General features: G+C 34.4%; 1 protein-coding gene across 6 annotated transcripts in view; it reads left to right on the top strand.

Annotated features, from left to right (window-relative positions):
• The window catches only part of LOC135205477 (polyamine-transporting ATPase 13A3-like), a 171,529-nt gene that overhangs the window by 123,358 nt on the left and 26,759 nt on the right, over positions 1-21,412 (top strand). For 3 of the 6 annotated variants that reach the window (XM_064236176.1, XM_064236172.1, XM_064236178.1), the window contains exons 4-8: positions 143-204; positions 5,086-5,157; positions 19,120-19,256; positions 19,430-19,527; positions 19,838-19,993. In XM_064236176.1, coding sequence (XP_064092246.1) covers positions 143-204; positions 5,086-5,157; positions 19,120-19,256; positions 19,430-19,527; positions 19,838-19,993 — 525 coding nt within the window. The remainder of the gene's footprint in view (positions 1-142; positions 205-5,085; positions 5,158-19,119; positions 19,257-19,429; positions 19,528-19,837; positions 19,994-21,412) is intronic. The other 3 variants (XM_064236173.1, XM_064236175.1, XM_064236174.1) reach the window with 3 other exon arrangements.

The raw sequence follows: 21,412 nt of genomic DNA, 5'->3' as shown, positions 1-21,412 counted from the left end.
CTCATAGGTCCCAGTGCTTGGCCATTGACCGAAATTCTATATTCCTTCCTTCCTTTACCATATATGGAGAATACAGTTATTGTGCATAGGTGGTTCATTTGATACAGAGTATTGCACTAAAATCTGACTTCTTCCTTTACAGGAAGAAAAGTATAAGAGAAATTTTGTGAAAAATATTTATGAAATCAACGCCGAGAATGTTAGGTAAGAGAGTATTTTTGTTTATTACATATATGCAGTATGTTAATTTATAAGTTCAAGAAACTCTTTGTATTTTGTTGCATATCTCACTTTATGCTGTATTACCAGTTGGTGGAAAATTTTTAGATGTTTGCTTGAATGGTTCATAGTCAGCAATATATTCAAGCTCTTTTTAATAAATTATACTCTTAAATAATTCATAAAGGTATACTTTAGCACCTAAATCTCTCAAGAGGTATACTATGTACTTTGGATACCCAACATAATTTTAAATATGCAAGTGTTTTTTGTTGATTTGTTTTAAAATTTGTGAAACCATCCAGTTTAGATACAGACGTCATTCACAGTGCAAAATAAGAAATTTATATGTATTTCATATTGAATTCCTGGGGATAAAAAACAACATTATATCAATGCCTTGCACTGCCTTACAAGCCATATCATTTTATGTTTAATAAAGCAAGTAGTACTGTAATAAGTAATACATACCCATTTAATATTTCATAAACAGCATACTGAACAGATAATACTCAGTTGATTTGACTATGATTTCGTTTCTGAACACTTAAGTGACTATAATGAGAGAGTATTTAGACAGTCTTATCATGTACATACCTCACTTCACCCTTGTTGCACAAGATTTTGTATGTCACAGGAACTGATGAATTTTCATACTACCAGCTTTTTTGCTGTTAAAATATTAGAAAGATTGTTTACTCTAGCCAGAAAGGGTACTACTATATTGTCCTTTTCATAAAAAAAGTCCCAGTAATATTGTCTGTTAAGGTCTTGAGTTATTTTGGTTTCTAAATATACAGGTATATACTTATCATGATTACAAGGTATCGACCTGTAAAGCCGGTGATAACGAGTTTATCGGAATTTGTGAATTGCCCTTAGTAATGCATAGTTGTTATATTGTTTTATAGTACCTGTATTGCCTTCATTTTTAGAATGTTGTATACTCTACAGGTCTTGCAATTAGCTTTCTGTTTTTAAGTCACTAAAGAATTTTGTAATGTTTTCATTTAAAAATCTTAAGTAGACATTGACTATCTTAAAAATGATTACATAATATCTTGAAGTTACCAGGTAAATCTTGTACAGTATTTAGTGGCATCTTTTTCTTTTGTCACGCTCAATTGAATCATTTGACTTCATACGAGAGCTTATCTATTACTTTATAAATGTCTTGCTGTCGGTTTAGTTCCAATTAAAAACAAGTGAAGCAGTTGTTAGATGGCAAGACCTTATGAAAAACAACTACTACCTCCCCTGTTACAGCACTTGTGTTTCTACATGTTTTTTTTTTTTTTTTTTTTTTTTTAAGAATTGAAGATTCTTTTGTGAAATTCCTTTAACCAAGTTTTTATCCAGCTTATTTTTGTTCATCCCCTGTATCCATCATTTTCTTTGGTATCCATATGGTTATAGACAGGGTTTTGTGAAATGTACAAGAATAACTGCAGTTTGTGTGGTGAAGATGTGTCCAGTATATATTCTGCAGGTGTGTACATGAATCAGTTGTGGTTAGCAATGTAGGCCTTACCCACCCTATGTCAGCTTGAGAGTTGTTAAAGTCATACTAAAAGTAAGTTAATACCTTCAAGATGAAACTTTCCTACCTATCACACTTGGTGTAAGGCTCTCCACATCAGCATATGAATGTGTAAGGTCGAGAAATGATTGAACATTTCTACAAGTACTATTTCCAATGACAAATGGAAAATCATAAGTTCTGCATGGCTTTGACCATGCACAGGAATGTACCACAGTTGCAGCTGAGGTATGCATAAGTTACTATTTCTACTATTACAAAAGTGAAAGCAGAACATTCAGGAATTTGAAGTGCCTTTTTTCTGAGGTGAGAAAAAAAAGATAAACAGTTACAGATACTGTAATTGCCTTTTGTAATAAGGCAAAGAAGAAAACTTGCTTAGTGTTTTAAAATGTTGTGATACAAACAAACACAGTTTTGTTTGCTTTAACAAGTTGAATTCAGAATTTTTCAGAGCTGAATTTGACCTTGATAAGGTAAACACCCAAACTTACAAATATAAGACCTTTACTGTTGGGTAGTATGTTGCAATACATAAAAATGAAGAAACCAAGCTCACCAACACAGGCAAGAAAATAGTGGAATCACCTATCTATGTTTGCAAATGGCAACATAAAAACTTAACAAGTCGCAACATATAAACACAGGTGTTCTTCAGAGTGTGAAGGGTAATGCTCCTTCATGAACAAACTACGTAAACCTGATGGAGCAGGGTCCTAAAATGAGTAATGCATACTGAACTAAGATGCTCATGAATGAAGGACTGAGCAGCTTTGTATATTCATTATAATCTCAGAGTATTAAAAGCATGCTAAGAAAATAAATGATTTGAACCTTTGCTAGAAAGTTAAAGCAAATATAGTGCATAATATTTAGAAGGCTTGGCTTCCATAAAACTCATCAGTACAAGTATATAAACCTTGTTAGTACATACATGAGAAGAGGAAGAACTTTTTCTTGCCATGTGCATCTGGTTGAAACAGCAAAGTGCGGATGCTCAAAGATTGTATCAGACAAGTAAAAGAATGTACATATGTGTATGTTATGATGATACAAGTCTTCTTATAACTAGCAAAGCTTTTAGTGCTCTGTACAACACCTGTCATTGAAGTAAATTATTATAGGATCATATGCAAATAAACTGTGGTACATAAGCAAACTCTGGACTTTGTACGAAAAACATATTTGGTGATATTTTGTATTTTCAAGTGGAAGTGGCTTTATTTGCTGCTCAATTGCTGCTTTTTTTTCCATTTTGGGTGACTGGCAACAAGGAATTTGTAAACTAATGTGTATGTACATATTTACAAAAGAAATATAATTTTTTTAATCATATCAGGACTAAAAGTTTATTGTTTATTGTCTTGTAAAGTCCTCCAGGAAATTGATTTGTAAATATGTTTTGAAGTAAAATTGTTGTAAAGTCAAATTGAATTGAATTTTATTTTATGAGAATAAATGGCTTGTTAGTATGCAGTGTAAAGAAGTTGTAATAGACTAAAGTTGATTTGGAGCTTGTAGAAAATCTGAGTTTAATCAGTGTAAAAAGAAGCCAGGTGGCAAGGGACACCATTGCAAAACTACTTATGAAAGGGTGTCCACCTCAGGTTTACTATCAGAAACACTGGAGATGCTTTGTCAGACCAGCTAACAAGAGATGTAAGGTTACTTCTTATAGTGTGATATATATATAATGAGGAAAAGGAATGGATTGATTACAGAGGGACCTTGGGGAAGTTACCATACTCATATAAGATACCCATAAGATAATTGTTTGTTAGTCATTGACTAAATACATACATAGGGATTTTTACTGAAATTTAAAGGCTGTAAAATACTTGAGTCTTTGAATTGTCTCATGGAAAGTACTACCTGTGTGAGCTAGATAAATGTTACTGTTCAATAGTACATGAATAGTATGTATAGGGTATGGATCACTGATTTTGTTGAGAGGTCATTGCTGCATTAGGAATAAGAGTAGGTTGTCTTAGGTATTGTGAATGTGTATGCATCTTTTTCTAGTTATGATTTCCTGGTTAATTACTTATTCATGAATTTTTTAGCTGAGCATTGTTTAATGCTGTAAAGTCACTCCTATAGTTCTGGTCAGGTGTTCTCTGCATAAACTGTTAAGGTTAAGGGTTTTAAAAGTATGTCTCATTAGGCCCCTCCAGTTGAGATAAGAAGTCAGTTTTTTCAAAACTTCTTACTTAACCATCTGAGGTTAATGTTAGAGTGTACCAACATCTAGGGTAGTTACTGTACAGATAATGAGAAGGGTTGTTTGACATCACTAAAAGGCAAGGATTCCACAACTTTTCTTTTTTTTTCCTCAGAATTTAGCTAGGTGGTTAAAAGAAGGAAGAAAAAATATGATGTTCAATTATGAGATAAAGAAAAAATTTATATTAATATTTAAGCTGCCTGTTACATAGCAAAAAAAAGGCAAGAATGTGTTTAACATGAGATTGAAGCTTAGTTGTACAGCTGATATGACATGGGCTTATTGTTCGCAGAAGTACTTGGCTATGAAAAAATAAAGAAATAAATACAAAAATGATTTGCGGTAGAAAAAGCACATTACATATCACAGCTTAAACATAAGAGTATCATAATCAGTGACATTGCTGGGAAAAATAATCCACAGCTTTACATTAACATCAGTATTGTTTTTGAAAATTAAAAGCTATTTAAAATATAGAACAAGTCCCAAATGCCATTAATTTGCAAAACAAATATTCATAGATTAGAATTTTAATATGTTGAAAAAGAAGACATGAAAAAAACAATAAGAGACAAATCAGCATAACATGACATAAAATTTTAGGGATATGGCCATACGTATGTATATATCCATTTATCAGCTTTGTATTGGAATCACTTTTGAAAGAGTAAATTTATAGTTCCCCAGCTATTTATGTATATATGTAATGGGTAGAAAGATTTTCCCAAAGCTATGAAACTTACATTGCATCTCTTTTGGCTCTGCTGACAAGGTGTTTGTGGGTTCTTTTGATGTGCTCCTGAATACATAACATGAGAGTACATAGTAGTAATAGTGTGTAGCAATCCTATGACATATGACTAGATAGAACATTATAACCCAGTAATTCAAATTGATCATCACCTGTGATATGAGCACTTACCTGTATTCTCATATGCAGTGATTGATGTTGTATATATCACATCAGATTACATATACTTTGAGAAAGACTGAAAAATCCAGCTTACTCTATAATCCAGTTTGCTGAAAACAAAGTGTGCCTTTCAAGGGTTTGCTAGGTATTGGTTCTCATAACCAATTTTTTCTTTTCCAAACATAAAAGCTTACTTCCTCGAGCTTCAGGTAGTGTCTGGAAACGACTACAGAATCTTCTCTATTTCTTAATAGATGCCAGGTACTTTATCAAACTAAACATCATGTTTCAGTCCTGCATTATCAGTCATCAGTTATTACTTGTGCTTATCCTTTGTTCCCTTGCTCGTCTTAATTCCCATACAATCTTTAGTACAGGATTGATTTGGCGCCCTTTCATGTGCTATGCATTGTACTTTCATTAATTTTATGAGGTCCACTTCACAAAAAGTGTTGCTGTGTGAATTTCAAGGGCAAATGTGTTAATAACTGAAATAATTTGCCTTTGCTGTGATGCTACAACAGTATAATTTTGATCTTGCATGCATCTCATTGCTATTGCCTTATTTGAAAGTTATGTTGATGGACCTGTACAAACCAGTGTCCCAGTTTTACTTATCAGATATGTTAGATTTTTTACATTATAATGTATATTGACATTTTCTCATTTTATTATTGCAAAATTATATTCTCTGCCTGCATGCACATCTTGTATACTATTAATACAAGTTTTGTTTTTGTTTTACAGTAACACTTTTATTGTTGTTTTATTTTGGGAAGCACTAAACTGCAATAGAGAATACTAGGAAAATATTTCGGTGCCATTGTCTTATGGGGAATTCCTCAATCCTCTGAAACTTATTAGTTCATTTTCACTTCCCCATTTATGAGATTGTCTTTGTATTATCTAGCGTGGTGCAAATGAAAAAGGCAGCATCATTGTCACAGAATGGACTAATAGTCCAAAAGAAAGTACTGAAAAAGCAGACAGTTCCCATTACCGCAAAAGCTATTTCACTAGTTAACGAAGTGTTTTAGTCCTGTGGGAAAAAATACATAGCAAAACTATCTTTTTCAATGTAGTTTCATGAAAATGTTTGCCTTAAACCTTTTCACAGAAACTAGGCCTTATGTAAAAAGCATATTTTGTCTTTGGAAAGAATTCCAGGTAATAACATTATGATACAGTTTTTTTTTAGATGAAGGGAGGGTCAGTTTATGTCTTGGCAGCTTGTAGTTATTCAAGGGCATTATGCTGGTTGTCTTTAATATTATAATCTGTAATGATGGGTTATTATTATTATTATTTATATAATGAACATATATTCTTATCGAAGGGAAGGGAAAAAATTAAGTTCTTAGGTCTCACATGTACCTTGAATACCATGTGTCGAAAAGTGGTAATCATCCATATTATTCAGTAATACTGAATCATAATTCTCAAGCATAGAAAATTTGAAGGTTAAAAAAAAATGAACTTTGCAGAAGTTGGTAGGGTTTATTGTATAATAGTTAAGGAACTGGGAGATCTCTCCATCCTTGTGAGGGGAAAAATAAAGAAAAAATTTTAAAAATAAAACTGAAGCATAAGAAGGATGAGGTCGATCACTGTCAGAAAGTAGATTGAGGTAGAGGTAAAACAGCAAATCTGTTGTTTCCAAGTGACGTATTCAGTGCTCTTAACTGATATTACTGTACCATTGTGGAATACATTTGGAAAAGTATTATGAAAAAAGTTTATAAGATTTGTCCAGCTGTTTGCAGCCAGGTATTACTTCCAGGACCAGTGCATATATCAAAATTCTTGTATACTACTGTATTCCTTATATAAAATACGTAACTAGATAGTATATGGTACAGAGTCTGCTTTTGTATACAATATGTACTTATGCAAATGCACCAGTATACAGTAAGTACCATAAATCATCTTCAGATTACTTAAAATGCTTAAAAAAAAGTGTGAATCCCATTATGCAGAGGGAATACTGAAATAATTTGCTCAACCATCGTAGACTTCACTACTCTTGTTTACATAAGATACACCAGCAGCAACAATATAAGGTTTATTCCTATTAAAAACTTGCAGATCGATTTTTATAATAATATAAAAGAGAAACTATGACAAGGTAATAGATATATCAGCATATGCTCCTCAGATGGGTTGCCAAGAGCAAGAGTTTGAGGCTGCCATTAGAACAGTGAAAGAGGAGGAGAAACTAATAATAGGAGCTGATATGAATGGCAGGGTGGGAAAGAGAAGAGATGGGTATGAGGAGGTACACGAAGGCCATGGGTTTGGAATTAGAAATGAAGGTGGGGATTATTTATTGGAGATGGCTCAGAATTTTGAATTAGCCTGTATGAAAACATGGTTTCAGAAGTTAGATATAGTAGTACTTAATAACTTATGAAAGTGGAGGAGTGCAGAGCCAAATAGATTACATCCTGGTTAGAGGAGCTGACAAAAGCAATGTGATAAACTGCAAAGTGATCTTGAGAGAAGTGTGTGTTAAACAGCAGAGGTTGGTGGTGATGGATTTTAAAATGAGAGGTAGGAAACCCAAGAAGAGGAAGAGAAGATCTAAATTTAAGATTTGGGACCTTAAAGGAGGAAAGGGGGAGCAATTTAGGACTGCGAAAGAGAGATGGCTGGAAAGGGGGAACGTAGAATTTGGACAGGGTGATAGAGTGGAAAATATCTGGGCAGACATGAGAGAAATATGTGTGGGGGAAGCAAAGGAACTGGTTGGAAAAACCAGCGGATATGGAGTGCTGAGAGGAGAAGTGTTGGTGAAATGGAGAGGTGCAAGAATCAATTAAAAGAAAATCAAAAGCATTTAAGAACTAGAAAGTAAGGCATGCACAGGGTGCAAAAGAAAGGTACAGAGAAGAGGAAAGAGAGGCAAGGAGGGTAGGTGTGGCTATGGGAAGGGTGGTAGAGCAGTTGAATGGTAGACTGTGAACAAGAGGAGGAAAGGATTTCTGTAAGATTTCAAACTTGAGGAAAAGGCAGAGACAGGATGTGGGTAGATTGGGTTTCATCAAGGATAGTGATGTAAATATATCGTATAGGGAGGAAGACATTAAGAAGAGATGGCGAGAGTATTTTGAACAACTGTTAAATACTGAAAATGAGGGAGAGGGTGGAGGGACCAGTGAGGGAGATACAGGGTACAGAAGTGAAGAGAGCATTAAGGAGAATAAGAATGGCAAATTACCAGGTTCACCAGAGTTCCAAATTGAAATGCTCAAATTACTAGGTACAGAGGGGGAGAAATGGATGCTGGATTTATTAAAAGCTATAAGTGATGAGGAAGAAATGCCAAGGGATTGGAAGGAGAGTCTAATGGTACACATATGTATATATACAAGCAGAAGGGAGATGTCATGGATTGTGGTAACTACAGGGGAATTAAACTAACAGAGCATGGATTGAAAGTTTTAGAGAGAATACTGGATGAGAGATTAAGAAAGATTGTAAAGATCAGGAAACAGCAGTATGGATTCATGAGAGGAAGAGGGATTGTGGATGCCATCTTCATAGTAAGACAGCTACAGGAAAAGAGGCTAGAGGGAAACCAGAAACTCAATTGTGCATTCATAGGCCTAGAGAAAGCATACGATAGAATACCAAGAGGAGTAATGTTTTGGTGTTTAAGGAAAAGGAAAGTCCCAGAAAAGTTGGTTAGGTTGGTTGAGATGATAAATAAAAGAACATGCACAAAAGTGATAACAACAGTTGGGGAAACAGAAAACTTTGAAGTTAATGTTGGATTACACCAGGGGTCAGCATTAAGCCCATTTTTGTTTGTGCTGGTCATGAAAGTGTTGAGTGAAGTGATCAGAAATGAAGACCTGTGGGAATGGTTGTATGCCGATGATCTGGTGATTACTGCTGAAAATGAGGAGGACCTACAGAGAAGGGTTGGAGAGTGGCAGGAATCTTTAGAGACGGGGGGCTTAAAGGTGAATGTAAATAAAATACTAGAGGTTTTGCTGAGCAGTAGGGAAGATAAGAGACAGAATAGTAATACAAGAAAGAAGAGGCTAGATTATAAAACCGGCAGAAAAGTTTAAATACTTAGGATCTACTTTAAGCCAAGAGGGAGGATGTGAGGCTGAAGTTGACAGTAGGATAAAAGCTGCATGGGGAAAGTAGAGAGAGGTAGCTGGAGTGGTATGTGATAAGAAAATGCCAATGAAGATGAGGAAGTAAAGCTTGAGAGGACAGCGATGAGAATTTTGAGGTGGATTATGGGAATATTGGTGCTTGAGAGATTGGAAAATGATGAAATAAGAAAAGCAGGCTTAGTAAAGATTACAGAGGTGATAAGAGAGTCACGATTGAGATGGAATGGGCATGTGTTCAGGATGGATGATGAGAAGGGAGTGAGGAGGACTTGGGAAGAACCTGCTAGAGGAAGAAGATCAAGAGGAAGACAGAGAATTAGATGGCGAGATAAAGTGAAGGAAGATATGGAGAGAAGTGGTTTAGTGGAGGATGATGCCTTTGATAGAAGGCAGTGGAGAAGGCACATCAGGCAACCAACCCCTTAATGTAGGGATAATGGTTTGAAAAAATAAGAAGAAGAAGAAAAAAGAGATGTTATGAACAGAATTAAATTCAGTACAGAGGATGAGTTGATAAGTATGGAAAATATCGATGCATTATCTCTCTCCCTCTCACTGTTGGTACAGTACTTGTAGAAAACATATTATGGGGAAGACATGTCTTTTTCTTTGCATCATCCAACAAGTTGAAGTGGTCATAGGCACATTGTTACATATCTTTTTGGTGACATGTAGGCTTCATCCCACTGAAAGATTGTACTCAAGGGTCACATCCTGCCACCAACTTTTTATTCTCTGTCCTTAAACAAGATGTTGCTCACTTTGTTCATACACAACTTAATGGCTAATTAAGGTTAAGCCACAATTCTAAAGATCCAAGAGTTTATTTTCTCCAAGAAAGTTAGCACTTAGTCTTCTGGCCTTTGAAGAAATTTTTTATTCTTACTACTGAATTGCTTTTTGGAGACATTGTTATATTGAGTCAAGGGTGCACAAGTACAAGTAGGTAAGGGTTGAAATAGTGCCTGGCATAAACACTACTCATTTGAGTTTTGGAGAACTGACTGGCACCAGTGACTCATGGGAGCCACAATCATTGTATAGGATGTCTTCAAATCACTTCATTTGCATTGATTCTGCACATTGTTAAACACACAGCAGTACATTTTACATGTTTTGAGACCTACGAAAATGAATACAGTTAAGGGTTGATCAGTTATTAGAGGATTTAGAGATGATAAGAAATGTGATACTGTAATATGTATATTATTTAGTGACCTAAAGTTTACGGGTTGTGGTGGAGAAAATTCTCAGTATGTTAGAAAGAAATCTAGAAAATATGAATGTTTGACAAGTCTGGATATTTTCCAACTTTCTCTACTGCACTTGGTTTATTTTGTGATGAAATGGTACATGAATTGTTGGTTGACCAGTGTTGCTTTTCCTATTTTAATAAATCCATTGTTTTATGCTTTGTACTGACTTAAGTTTTCTTGATTTTTGTACTGACTTAAGTTTGCTTGATTTTATATTTGTTGGAATGGGGGAAATAATGCATCTTTTGTGTAATGTAAATTAGCTGTTAGTTATAGTAGTGTTTTTGCTTCAGAGTATTTTTTTTTTACTATATAGTGCCCTTTTACATTGATGATGGTACAGTTCCTTGATTGTGTAAATCAGCTATGATGCTTTGTCAGTTATCTTAAGAGAGAAAACATTTACATCCAGATGCAGCATTTGGAAGGAAGTTTGTCAGACCTAACCATAGATCTGAAAAGTACTGGAGAGATTACTCTTCTAGTTTAGCCTGTGTTAGATGAAATGGAATTCATCCTCTTCCCCAAAATCAGTGCTAATTTTTATCACCTAGTTGTTGGTCTGCTAGCTCTCTTTGCTGTTAAGTAACTTTCACTCCTAAAGTGTCCTGCAGCTCTTTTGCAGCATTTCTGTTCATATCCTTTTTTGCATATTTGTTGTATGGTATAGTATAACAAGGTATTAGCTGTATGTACTGAGTGCATATTTCATAATGAGCTTTTTCTTTCATATAACCTACAGTAGAACCCGGGACTTCAACGCTAATCCATTCCAGAAGTGTTGAGATGTGATTCAGTTGAGATCCGAATAAATTTTTTCCATAAGAAATAACTGAAAATGGATTAATCCATTTTTCACCATCAGTTATTACCCTAACATTGCCTTTTTAAACAAAAGATTACTCTTAAATTACAACTAAAAACGTTCAGAGTTAAGGAACATATGAGACATTCTTTTTATATTTTTAAATGTTTATGTACTTTATGAAAAAAACTGGCCTACATCCAATGCGGCTGTATTACCAATGGTTGACTGAGCGCCATAGGCTAGGCTAGGTATACTAGTATGTACTGTACCGGGTAGGCTCCTAATAATAAAGCATTGAAAAACAAGCGTAATTATTACAGTAAATTAATGCGATATTAATAAGATGCTGAATCAGTCACACAAATATATACCACTTTCATACTTTTCAGTAATCTCCTCCTCGAAGTTCAATTATGGCTTTCTGTTCTCTTCTGCTTGTCTGCAATGGCTGTCTTGTGACTCAAGGTTGTATCAAAATATAGTACAGAAAGCCACAAAAACTAAAAAAACATTCCTGTACAAGCATGTACTTGCTCAAAACAATAGCAGCACTACTAGCGGCAACTGACAAACTTTTTTTTTTTTTTTTTTTTTTTCCCCCCCACCCCCCCGTACTAAAATAACAGGGTTCATCGGGTTGGATTCCCGTTTTTTTGTTCCGGCCCTGATGCAAAATTTACTCAAAATTTTGCATCGGAATCCAATTATGTCAAGTTCTAATACAGTCGAGGACCAGGGTTCTACTGTACGTACTACTTCTTTTATGGTGAACATGACTGTTTCTCCTGTTATTAAATTTAGTGGTGCTCATTTTTAATTAGGTTATTGTCGGGATTTATACCTTGCTGATCAAAGTTATGTGTGATGACCCCCATTAATCTGTACTTGTAGTAGGTGTATGTGCACAACTCACATTCTGGTAGGATATTTTGTAATAGAATCCAACTCATATACATTGTAGGCCAGCCCATGATCAGTATACCACACCAACTCTTAACTACTCAAACTCAACTGCATTGGTTCTTTCTTCCTTGTTTTATGAGGCTTAGGTTAGTTTTCAGTGTTTTGCTAGTTTTGGTGTCCTTGGGATGGGATTATTTTTTATGCTCATAGTTTTTCAGGTCACTACTGATGCTTAAGATCTGATCTCTGTATAGATGCCTCAAAGTGCTTTTGTACACTAATCTTGGTAGGTTCAATTAAATTTTTATTTTTCAGTTTTAGGGTTGGTTCAATGAAATTTTTTTTTTTTTTTTTTAGACTTTGATATCCTTCATCTCGGCATTTTTTTTATTCTATTCTCGCTTCATTTATTTATTATTGCTATGCATATTTATTATTCCTACACACGCTTTTTTGTCTTTGGAATTCAACAACTTTTCCTTTTATACATATCTAGTAATGTTTATTTTATTTTGCTCTGCTGGCTTCATTCTTATTTTATTTTGCTCAGGAGACTTCATTCTTATTTTATTCTACTCGGTTGATTGCTTTCTTCCCAAATTTGTTACATGGTAGACTATTTGGTTCACTTGAACTAAAGATGTCTGAAGGAAGCAATAGCAGTACCATTCTCAATAGTACACTGTACCAGACTGCTTCCTGTCTTTTGTTAAGGATTTTGTGTGATCTTGTCATTTTGATATGGCCCTGCCATTCAGCTACACCAACTTTGAATAATTCTGTACTTTCCTCTTAGAATAGGAGACTTTCCTCTTTGGAAAGTTTTTATTTTTCCATAACTTCAGGAATTCTTGATTTTGACGTTTGTAGCTTTTAATGTCTGTTGGTCAAAATTGATGAAACATAGAAATTGTATTCAGCGTTATGAAAAATGGGTGAGTAAGGAGCATCTATGAAATGGAGACAGTAATTGTAATGAGGGTGTTGAAAGCTTTCCATGAATATTTGGAGGAGTAGATTGAAGCGCAATTGGCTGCTAATGTAGCCAAGCCTTTTTATGTTAATTATTTGCTTCTAAGCCAATGAAATAGTAAATTTTGGAATTTGAATTTGAAAGTTTGAAGATGTAGTAGGAGTAATAATAAGAAAATAAAATACTATTTGGGCATTGTTAGAGGATTATAAATGAATTGAACTAGCCTAGTTGTGAGCTTCTATTAAATACTGAGAGAAAAAAAATAATATGCTCCCCTGATTGAGCAGAACAAGAGAATGATGGGAATTCCAGATAAAAAGGTTAAGAAATGTTAGGAGAGAAAGCAGTTGCAAGGAGGCTACAACTTGTCAAGGATGGGGAGATATACTTTGTTAACGTAGAAGGAATGTGTTAGCCATATCAAGATCATAAGTAATGTCTGGAAAATTTACCATACTTATGATTTCCTAAAACCCTGAAAGATGTTCATATGTTATAGGTAGCATAGGAGGTCAACAGACATGCTTCCCATTAAGTGTACCTACTTATTTTTAGACTGAGTTTTTAAAAGTTTCAGTAATGGAGAATAAACAATAGCCATTCCTTTTCATAGAGAAATGGGATAATAGATTTCTGGGTTAAAGCTTAAGGAACACCCAAAGAAGACAGTTTTTTGGGCTAAAGGTTAGAGACTGGTGTGCAGGTTAAGGTGAAAGAAGTTGAAAATGGGAGAAAATATGTTGGAGAACTTTAAGAAACTAAAAGTTATACCATTAATATCATTAAATGTCTTCATATTCTGTTGTGGTCTGAGCATGCCGCTGATGCCATTGACTAATTTCAAGGGTAGTGGAGGTTATCAAGATGGTAGGATATTGTGAGACTAGAGCATCTACATCTATCTGAGAATAAGTGGGGAGAATGAGTATGTAATCAGAAAATGACTTTCTTTACTTATTCTGTACTTTCCAAGGAAACTTAATGATGCTGTAGATTATACTATAGCTGGCAATGTAATTGTTGTGGTGGTAGTGTATTTATAACTCCAAATGAAGGTTGATCAGTAAGGTTCTTGTTTTTTAAGAATGGCCTTTAGCATTTGTGATATATACAGTTGTAGACTTGGTCTCTCAGTAAGTGATGTGTTAATGGGAAAGGGGAAAACAGCAGTCAAATTTGTGTACTCTCACATCAGCATGATTGTAGACAGCGAGTCTTAGCATGTGCATGAGTATTGATGGAAAAATTGGTCAGCTTATTAGTGGAGTAAAAATAGTGGTGAGAATATGTACTTTTTTTCATTAACATTTCAAGTTTTTTGTACTTCATCCCTGAAGCCATGTCATTTGTTGTCCCTATTCATTAATTCTTGAAGACATTCAGTGATGAATGGAAAGTTAAGCTGCTGTTTCTTAACCAGACGGCCTTCAGCTGTGGTGAGGGTCAGTTCCCATACCAAGACAGAAAATGACTTGTTGCCTCCTTGGACAGTTTTCAGATTTACAGTATGGTCTCTGACAAAACTTCCACACTGGTGCCTGTTATGGATGTTATTGATTTTTTTCTTAAATGGGACAATATTGGTAGCAAAAGAGACACTATTTCTTGTTTGTGAAGGTTCCATATGTTTAGTTTATTTTTAATTTTTGTTTCTCTATTATCGAGGTGTTACTCTATATGGTGAATAATCCTTTAGTACAATCCAGAAAATATGCACTATTTTGAGTTGCAGATTAATTGTTATTGTTGGCAAGATTGCACAGTAAACAGATTTTTATGCACTGTATGTATTAATTTTTAAAAGTTTATTGAAGAAAATTTATATGTGTTTTCAATATAGTATGTACTATGTACCTGTATGGAAGTTTTTTTGAGTATTGAAATGCTTTACTTAAAGCCTTACAGTATATGTGGTTACAGGGCAGCTGAACTCTATAATTGCTTTGTAACAAAATTACCATTCCCTACATCACTTTGATTTGCATTCAAAACACCCACTGATTGAGTATTACAGTATTATGAATTACAAACCTCTTACATATACTTATTCCTAAACACATAGTGAGTGTAGACATACCAGTTGCTGAATAGCTACCAAAATAAGACTTCACCCTATTGGGGACGACTGAAGTTCACCTGTAAATTACAGTCAGTCATTGACAGAAGTTTCACTGTGAGCAGTTATGTTTTGTCATAAGTATATTATGTACAATTTCAGTTTAAGTGATTATTGTTATGTTTACTTGCAATAAGCCATTACTGAAGTCATCAATGGTGTCTGCTTGTACTTTTATGTGTTCTTGATGTATTTGTGTGAGTGTGTGTTTCTTGGTGTGACCAAAATCTTCCTCTTAGTCATTCATTATCAAGTACATCTTCATTGTAACCTGTAGGGGCTGCTGTCATTGCACCTCAAAGTAGTGCGATGTAGGCATTACTTGAGGGTATTTGGAGCATTCTTTTAGGCCTCTAGCTGAACCCACTTCCTTTTTTTCATTCTTTGTGTCCAACTTCTCAAATTATTACTTCTTAGCGCATGGTGGATTTTCTTCCGTTCACATTTAGTTCCCCTTTTTACTAACTTCTCAAATTATTACTTCTTAGCGCAGTGTTGGGATTTTCTTCCAGTTCCACATTTAGGTCCTTTTACTACATCTCATTTATTACTCTAACTTCATCTTTTCACTGTCGTAAGCACTGAATGGCTGAAAGTGCCCCAGTGCTTGGCTTGCTGGCCCAAGTTTCACAAAATCACAATCAAATAAATTTGTACTTTTTTATTTGAGATTGTGAATTATTAGTTTTTTGCATTATTCATTTATAGTTATGCATTTTGTATCCCTTACTTGACTACTATAAGAATTTTAACATCTAAGTATATCATAACATTTATTTTGTTTATCTTTTGTTTAAATGTAAATATGTATTCATATGAAGTTTTATCAAAGGATAGTTTTGTATATCCATAAATGTTGTATCCTGGGTTTTGACATTACAATATATACTGTAGGAGCTCTTCCACAACATCATCCGCATTATATTCCCATACAAAAGCTGTGTAGACACATACAGTCTCCCTTTTCTTACTCGCAAAACGTGAATTGTACGCTCCCTTCATGAAACTAACATAGTTTTATTTGTACTTCATTCTTTCTATATGACTTACCTACTTCAAAACACTATTAACACCATATTTTTTATTGGCAGTACCCTTTTTCAGTCTCATTTAGAATACATTTCTGTCCCATAGTATGTTGAGGAATGAAAGCTTTTAAAAGGCGAAATAAAATTTAATTTACTTCTTGCTTATTTTGGTAGCTATTCAGCAGTTGATTTGTCCATTCTGACGAGTGTAAAAGTATAATAAAATGTCACATGTTTGTATTAAATACTACAGTATTTGAAACTTTTTTTTTTATTACAAACTAGTGCTGTATAAAAAATATAATATGTAGGTATTCATATATTTTCATTGTGTTAGAAAAATTAATTTTTTTTATATCATTATACATGCCCTCCTTCCCTAATTAACCATGATATTGGTGTAAGTATATGGGAGTTTACAGTTTATCCTTTAAATGATATTTTTGTCCTTGTCTTTGTGAGTTGATTTGCCATCAATCCTCACATTGTCTAATGTCAATATGTAACTTTTTTCATACTTTCATTTGTTTTTTCATTTGTTTTTTCATAAGTGAGTACTGTAATGGTGACTCACAATTGGAGGCAGGACAGTTAGTAAATTTATTCAATAACTTAAGAAATGGAAGTTAATTAAATAGTAGACTGAAATCATTGTTGAATAAGCTGCTTAGTGTCTATAAAGTAACAAATACTGTACAAACATAAATATAAACTGTGATGAATTCATAATTGGGTGATTGTAAAGCATCCAGTTCATATAAAGTTATGACCAGAAACATTTGCATGTAGTGTTATTAAAAATGCAGTGTATGGCAAAGCTTCAGATTTCATGCTAGTTGCTAGTTAGTGGCATCCTTTTGCAATACAGTTGTTTAAAATATTATGAAACTTGGAAAGCATATTGTGCCTTCACTAGTTTCTAAGAACAACAGGAGAGTGTAGTATATGTAATTGTAGTGATTGCATAAGGAATTAGGAAGTATCTTAAAGTATTGTTTTTATTATGCATCAACTTGAACTTTATTAGGTCTATTCAGTGAAAAGAATTGAAAAATTACTTTTTAGCGAGAAAACGTTTCTGCTTTTAGAGAGAATGCAATTAAAGTCTATGTGAAGATGTTTATTACCTCAGAAGTACTTTAGCTCTAAGACAGTAATCTGGACCATCTTTTGAGAGCTCTGACATGTCAGGGACATTCCTTGCATCCTGAAGAGATATTGATTCCTTTATGTAGAGAGTTCCATCACCCAGTTAAGAGAACCTCAGTTTTGTTTAAAAATCTGTGAGATATGAAGGGACAAGGAAGTTGATGTAAAGAGGGACTGATGCCAGGGTCAAACAGCTGTTAGATTATGTATGTTTAATCGAATGTACAGATGACAGAATATCTGTCTGGCACTCCTGTTTTTTTTTGGAAAAAAAAAAGCAATGAATGTACATAAGTTATAACTTGGTAAGAGTTTGAAAATAGCACACATGTAATTCTAAGCCTTGAATAATCACATCTATTACAGAATTGCTCACACAGTAAAGACATTTGGAGTGATGTGCCAGATCGAAAAAAATCAAAGTGGATGATAAAATGAGTAAGATAAATATGGGAGGATATTGGGTAGAACTTCTCTCTCTTGACACATGAAACTTCACATGAAGTAGAAAAGTTTTTTCATGACCACCTGGGATACTAGAAGTAGGCAAATTCAGATGACACTGCCTTTGCTATGGAACCTTCTTCAGGAAGACCATTGGGAAAGTTTCTGCTTGAAGATTGAGTCACAAAGAGCTGCCCATGCAGTCATCCCCAGTGTTTAGCTGTAGTATTGTAAATGATTTTTAGTAAGTCTTAGTTCAAGAATTCACATTAGCAGTTTACAGTGCTCAGTCCCTTCACCATGATCACCTAATAATAATTGTAATAGTAGTGATATTAGTTTTATTATAGTAATAAAATGCATTGAGAATCAGTACTTTTTACTGTATTTTTTCATGTGTAACGTACCTAGTCTGTGGGTAGTGAATTCCAGGTTTAGATATGCTATCATTTGGGACAGGGCTGTACCTACCTTGGTCTGATCTTTGAGACAGTACATAATATCTGTCAGGTGGAGACTTGTTTGTTTTAACCCTTGCATTTTACCATTAAATTTGACTGTATAGGAACATTGTGGTAGTAATGATTGCGCTCACTTTTTCATGGGATTGAACTCCAGATGTTGTATTAAAACAGAAGAATTGGGTTATAAGCCCTGAATTGGAGAGGAGTGATTCCAGAGGCAAGTGATCATGTAAATAGAACATATGGAATTGAGAAGAAAGTGCGTTCATCACAAAGGAGAATTATCTCAGTCATATAACAACAAAACTCCTAATAAAAGGATAATAGACAAATATGTAAAGTAGGGTAAAACACTCGTAAGATACTTGGGCTTTGAGTTATCATGAAAGGGCAAACTGGGTTAGGGTAGAGTATACCAATGAGACCAGCCACCACTCTTAAGGTTCTGGGAATGCCCTGGTAATATCAGAGCTAAAAACTGACTGTCTAAAATTGCTGTTTTAAATGTATAATAAAGTCTTGAGTTTGTAAATGTGAACATTCTCCAGGTGTGATATTATTCAAGTTATATTTAACTAAAAGGAACTGAATACCTGCAATTAAATGGTAAAAGGATAATTTCAGTTTTGTTTGAAATATTCATGCCTTTAACTTATCCCCTTTTTTAAATTATTCTTTTGTGCTTTTTGTGAAAATATAGCCTAGGCATGTGTACATTAGTCTCTTATCTAATTCTATTTTAATAAAAGCACTGACAGTTTATAAACTAGATTCAACGTACTTAACTGAATACTAAATACTGTATCAATAATCTTGTAGTATATCCTTTTATAATATAGTAAATTGGCCTCTGCTGTACTGCAAACCTCGTAATTAGACTTAAAATTATTATTATTTATTTACTACAATATCAAGGTTTGTTAATGAGAATTCTTGCACTATCTTTCAGCTATGAACGGGAGTACAGTGTGCTAAATAGTGGGACCAATGATGGTGGTGATGGATGTGTTCCAGATGGGCAGCAGCTTTCTGATCTTAGCCTTCCCTCCAAGCTGGCTGTGCCAATGCAGTCAGGGACAATTAAAGGTACTGGCATTATTATTTTATTAATTGGAAGGATATTAACATAATGTATAGTTCTTACTTTCTCTTGCCACATTATTTTTGATAAGAAAGGGTGCATATGTTAAGAAACTATTACGTACAGTATTGAGTTTTTATACTTGCATTATGTTTACCCGCTAAATTTTAATTCACAGAGGTTTCAAGTGTACGGGTTTTTTCATGCAAAAAAGTTTTATACTTGTGGGATTCTGACAACAAGACATTCTACAGACTTCCAGGCCTTGATTGTGGGGTAAGTTTTTTTTTCTTTCATTTTACAGTTTTTCTACGTTCTTGAAATTATTTGGAACATTTGATTTTCCTATGTATATGATATTAGTTTTTTATGTTTGCACCATTCATATTTCCTTGAGTATATATTTGTTTTTATAATCAAAACCATTATCAGTCCACAGTATCACTACCAATCTCTGATTTTACTGGCAATTAGTACATGGTAAAACTATGCCAGCGAGAGGCATATACGTATTGCATTTTTTCAAATTTCCAAAGTTTTTTATTGTTTTACAGAAAGAGCTTATCAGTTTGAAATTAATTTTCAGCAAACTGCACAAGAACTTCATTATTACCGGGGGTTACCTTGGACCGAGCAAGTACGAAGGCGTATTATCTATGGAGAAAATTCTATCAAGGTCCCCATTGTTCCAATACATCGATTACTTTTTCTTGAGGCCCTCAATCCATTTTATATTTTTCAGGTAAGCTCTTTTTTGATGGTGATTCTTTTGGTATGTTAGTTCACCACTTGGTTCGTAAAAGGATCATCATGATGACAGTGTTTTGAAGCATATGATTACAGCACTGCTTTGTATTGTATGTTCATTAGTATTGTATCATAAGTGAGCAGTCTCCTGAATGAAGTTGAGAAGTGTAATCAGCCTCAGGGAAGAAAACACTAAAGCCAGATACATACCAAGTTGAGTATAATCCATTAACAGAAATTTGCTGTAAATCAAAACAACAAGCAATTCTGTCATAACAGGCAGACCCCAATTATTTTAGAGAGGCTGACTGACATGCCTTTCAAGAAGATGCCACCAACCCTACCTTACCTAGCTTAACTTTCATGTTCCTTTTGTTTTGCTCTCAAATTTGTAAATGACAGTATTTTAGTATGTGGCCATTTCCTATATTTGGCTTGAAAGGTAAACCTTTATTGCTTAATTCCTATAATTGTCATCAAGACCACTATACATGTCATTACTAAAAGTATACTGGTTTAGCACTATACTCACAAAGTATCTAGACCAGAACCTCTGTGCTACTGCCTTTGGAAAAGCTGTCTTTTGCTTTTCATCTCCTTACTGGATATTTCAAGCTTTAGTTAAAGAGCATTTGTGCTCTTATTTGCTTTACAGAAGAGACTTGAGACATCCACTTAAGTTGACAGTGGACTTCAAGTAGTGGCCTCAGATCTAAATCAAGCTTCTCAGCACCAAATACAAGGTTGTTGGTAAATGGCAAATTGAGACGTTATTACAGTATAGGTGGTCGTCTGCACACAAACAAGTTCCATTCCAAGACCATGTTCATAAAAGGGATTTTGACGTAGGAAAAATCTATTTCTGGGCGAGGAAGCCGTGTCGCCCAGTGAAATGTGTGTCCTTTAGCACTATTTCTAGTAAAATATTGCTATAATACCAGAGAACTGCTAAATTGGACATGTCAGAAGCCTCTGACTTGCTCACCTATATAAAAGGTGTCGGTATAAAACTGGGGCGAGTGTTCAACACTACCACAGCAACCCCTCCAATTAGCCTTTTCCTCATCTAAAGACCCTAAATACGGGGAGCCAACCCATAGGTCACACCTAGCTACCCCGTTGAAGACATCTGTGACGTTCCTTTAGCGCTATTTCTAAGGTAAAATATTGCTATAATACCAGAGAACTGCTAAATTGGACATGTCAGAATATTCTGACTCGCTCACCTTATTAGAAGGTGTCGGTATGGATCTGGGGCGAGTGAAATATACCACAGCAGCCTCTCCAATTAGCCTTTTCCACATCAAAAGCCTACAGCATAGCAGTGTGTGGTTGTAAAGTTGTCTATCAAGATGATGGATATATAAAATAAACTGTATATTGTATTAAACTTAAATCTTTAATATTTCCTTGA

This window comes from Macrobrachium nipponense, chromosome 24 (assembly GCF_015104395.2).
Source record: "Macrobrachium nipponense isolate FS-2020 chromosome 24, ASM1510439v2, whole genome shotgun sequence".
NCBI lineage: Eukaryota > Metazoa > Arthropoda > Malacostraca > Decapoda > Palaemonidae > Macrobrachium > Macrobrachium nipponense.
The sequence above is the reverse complement of the archived record's forward strand: the minus strand, read 5'-3'. Positions and strand labels throughout refer to the sequence as shown.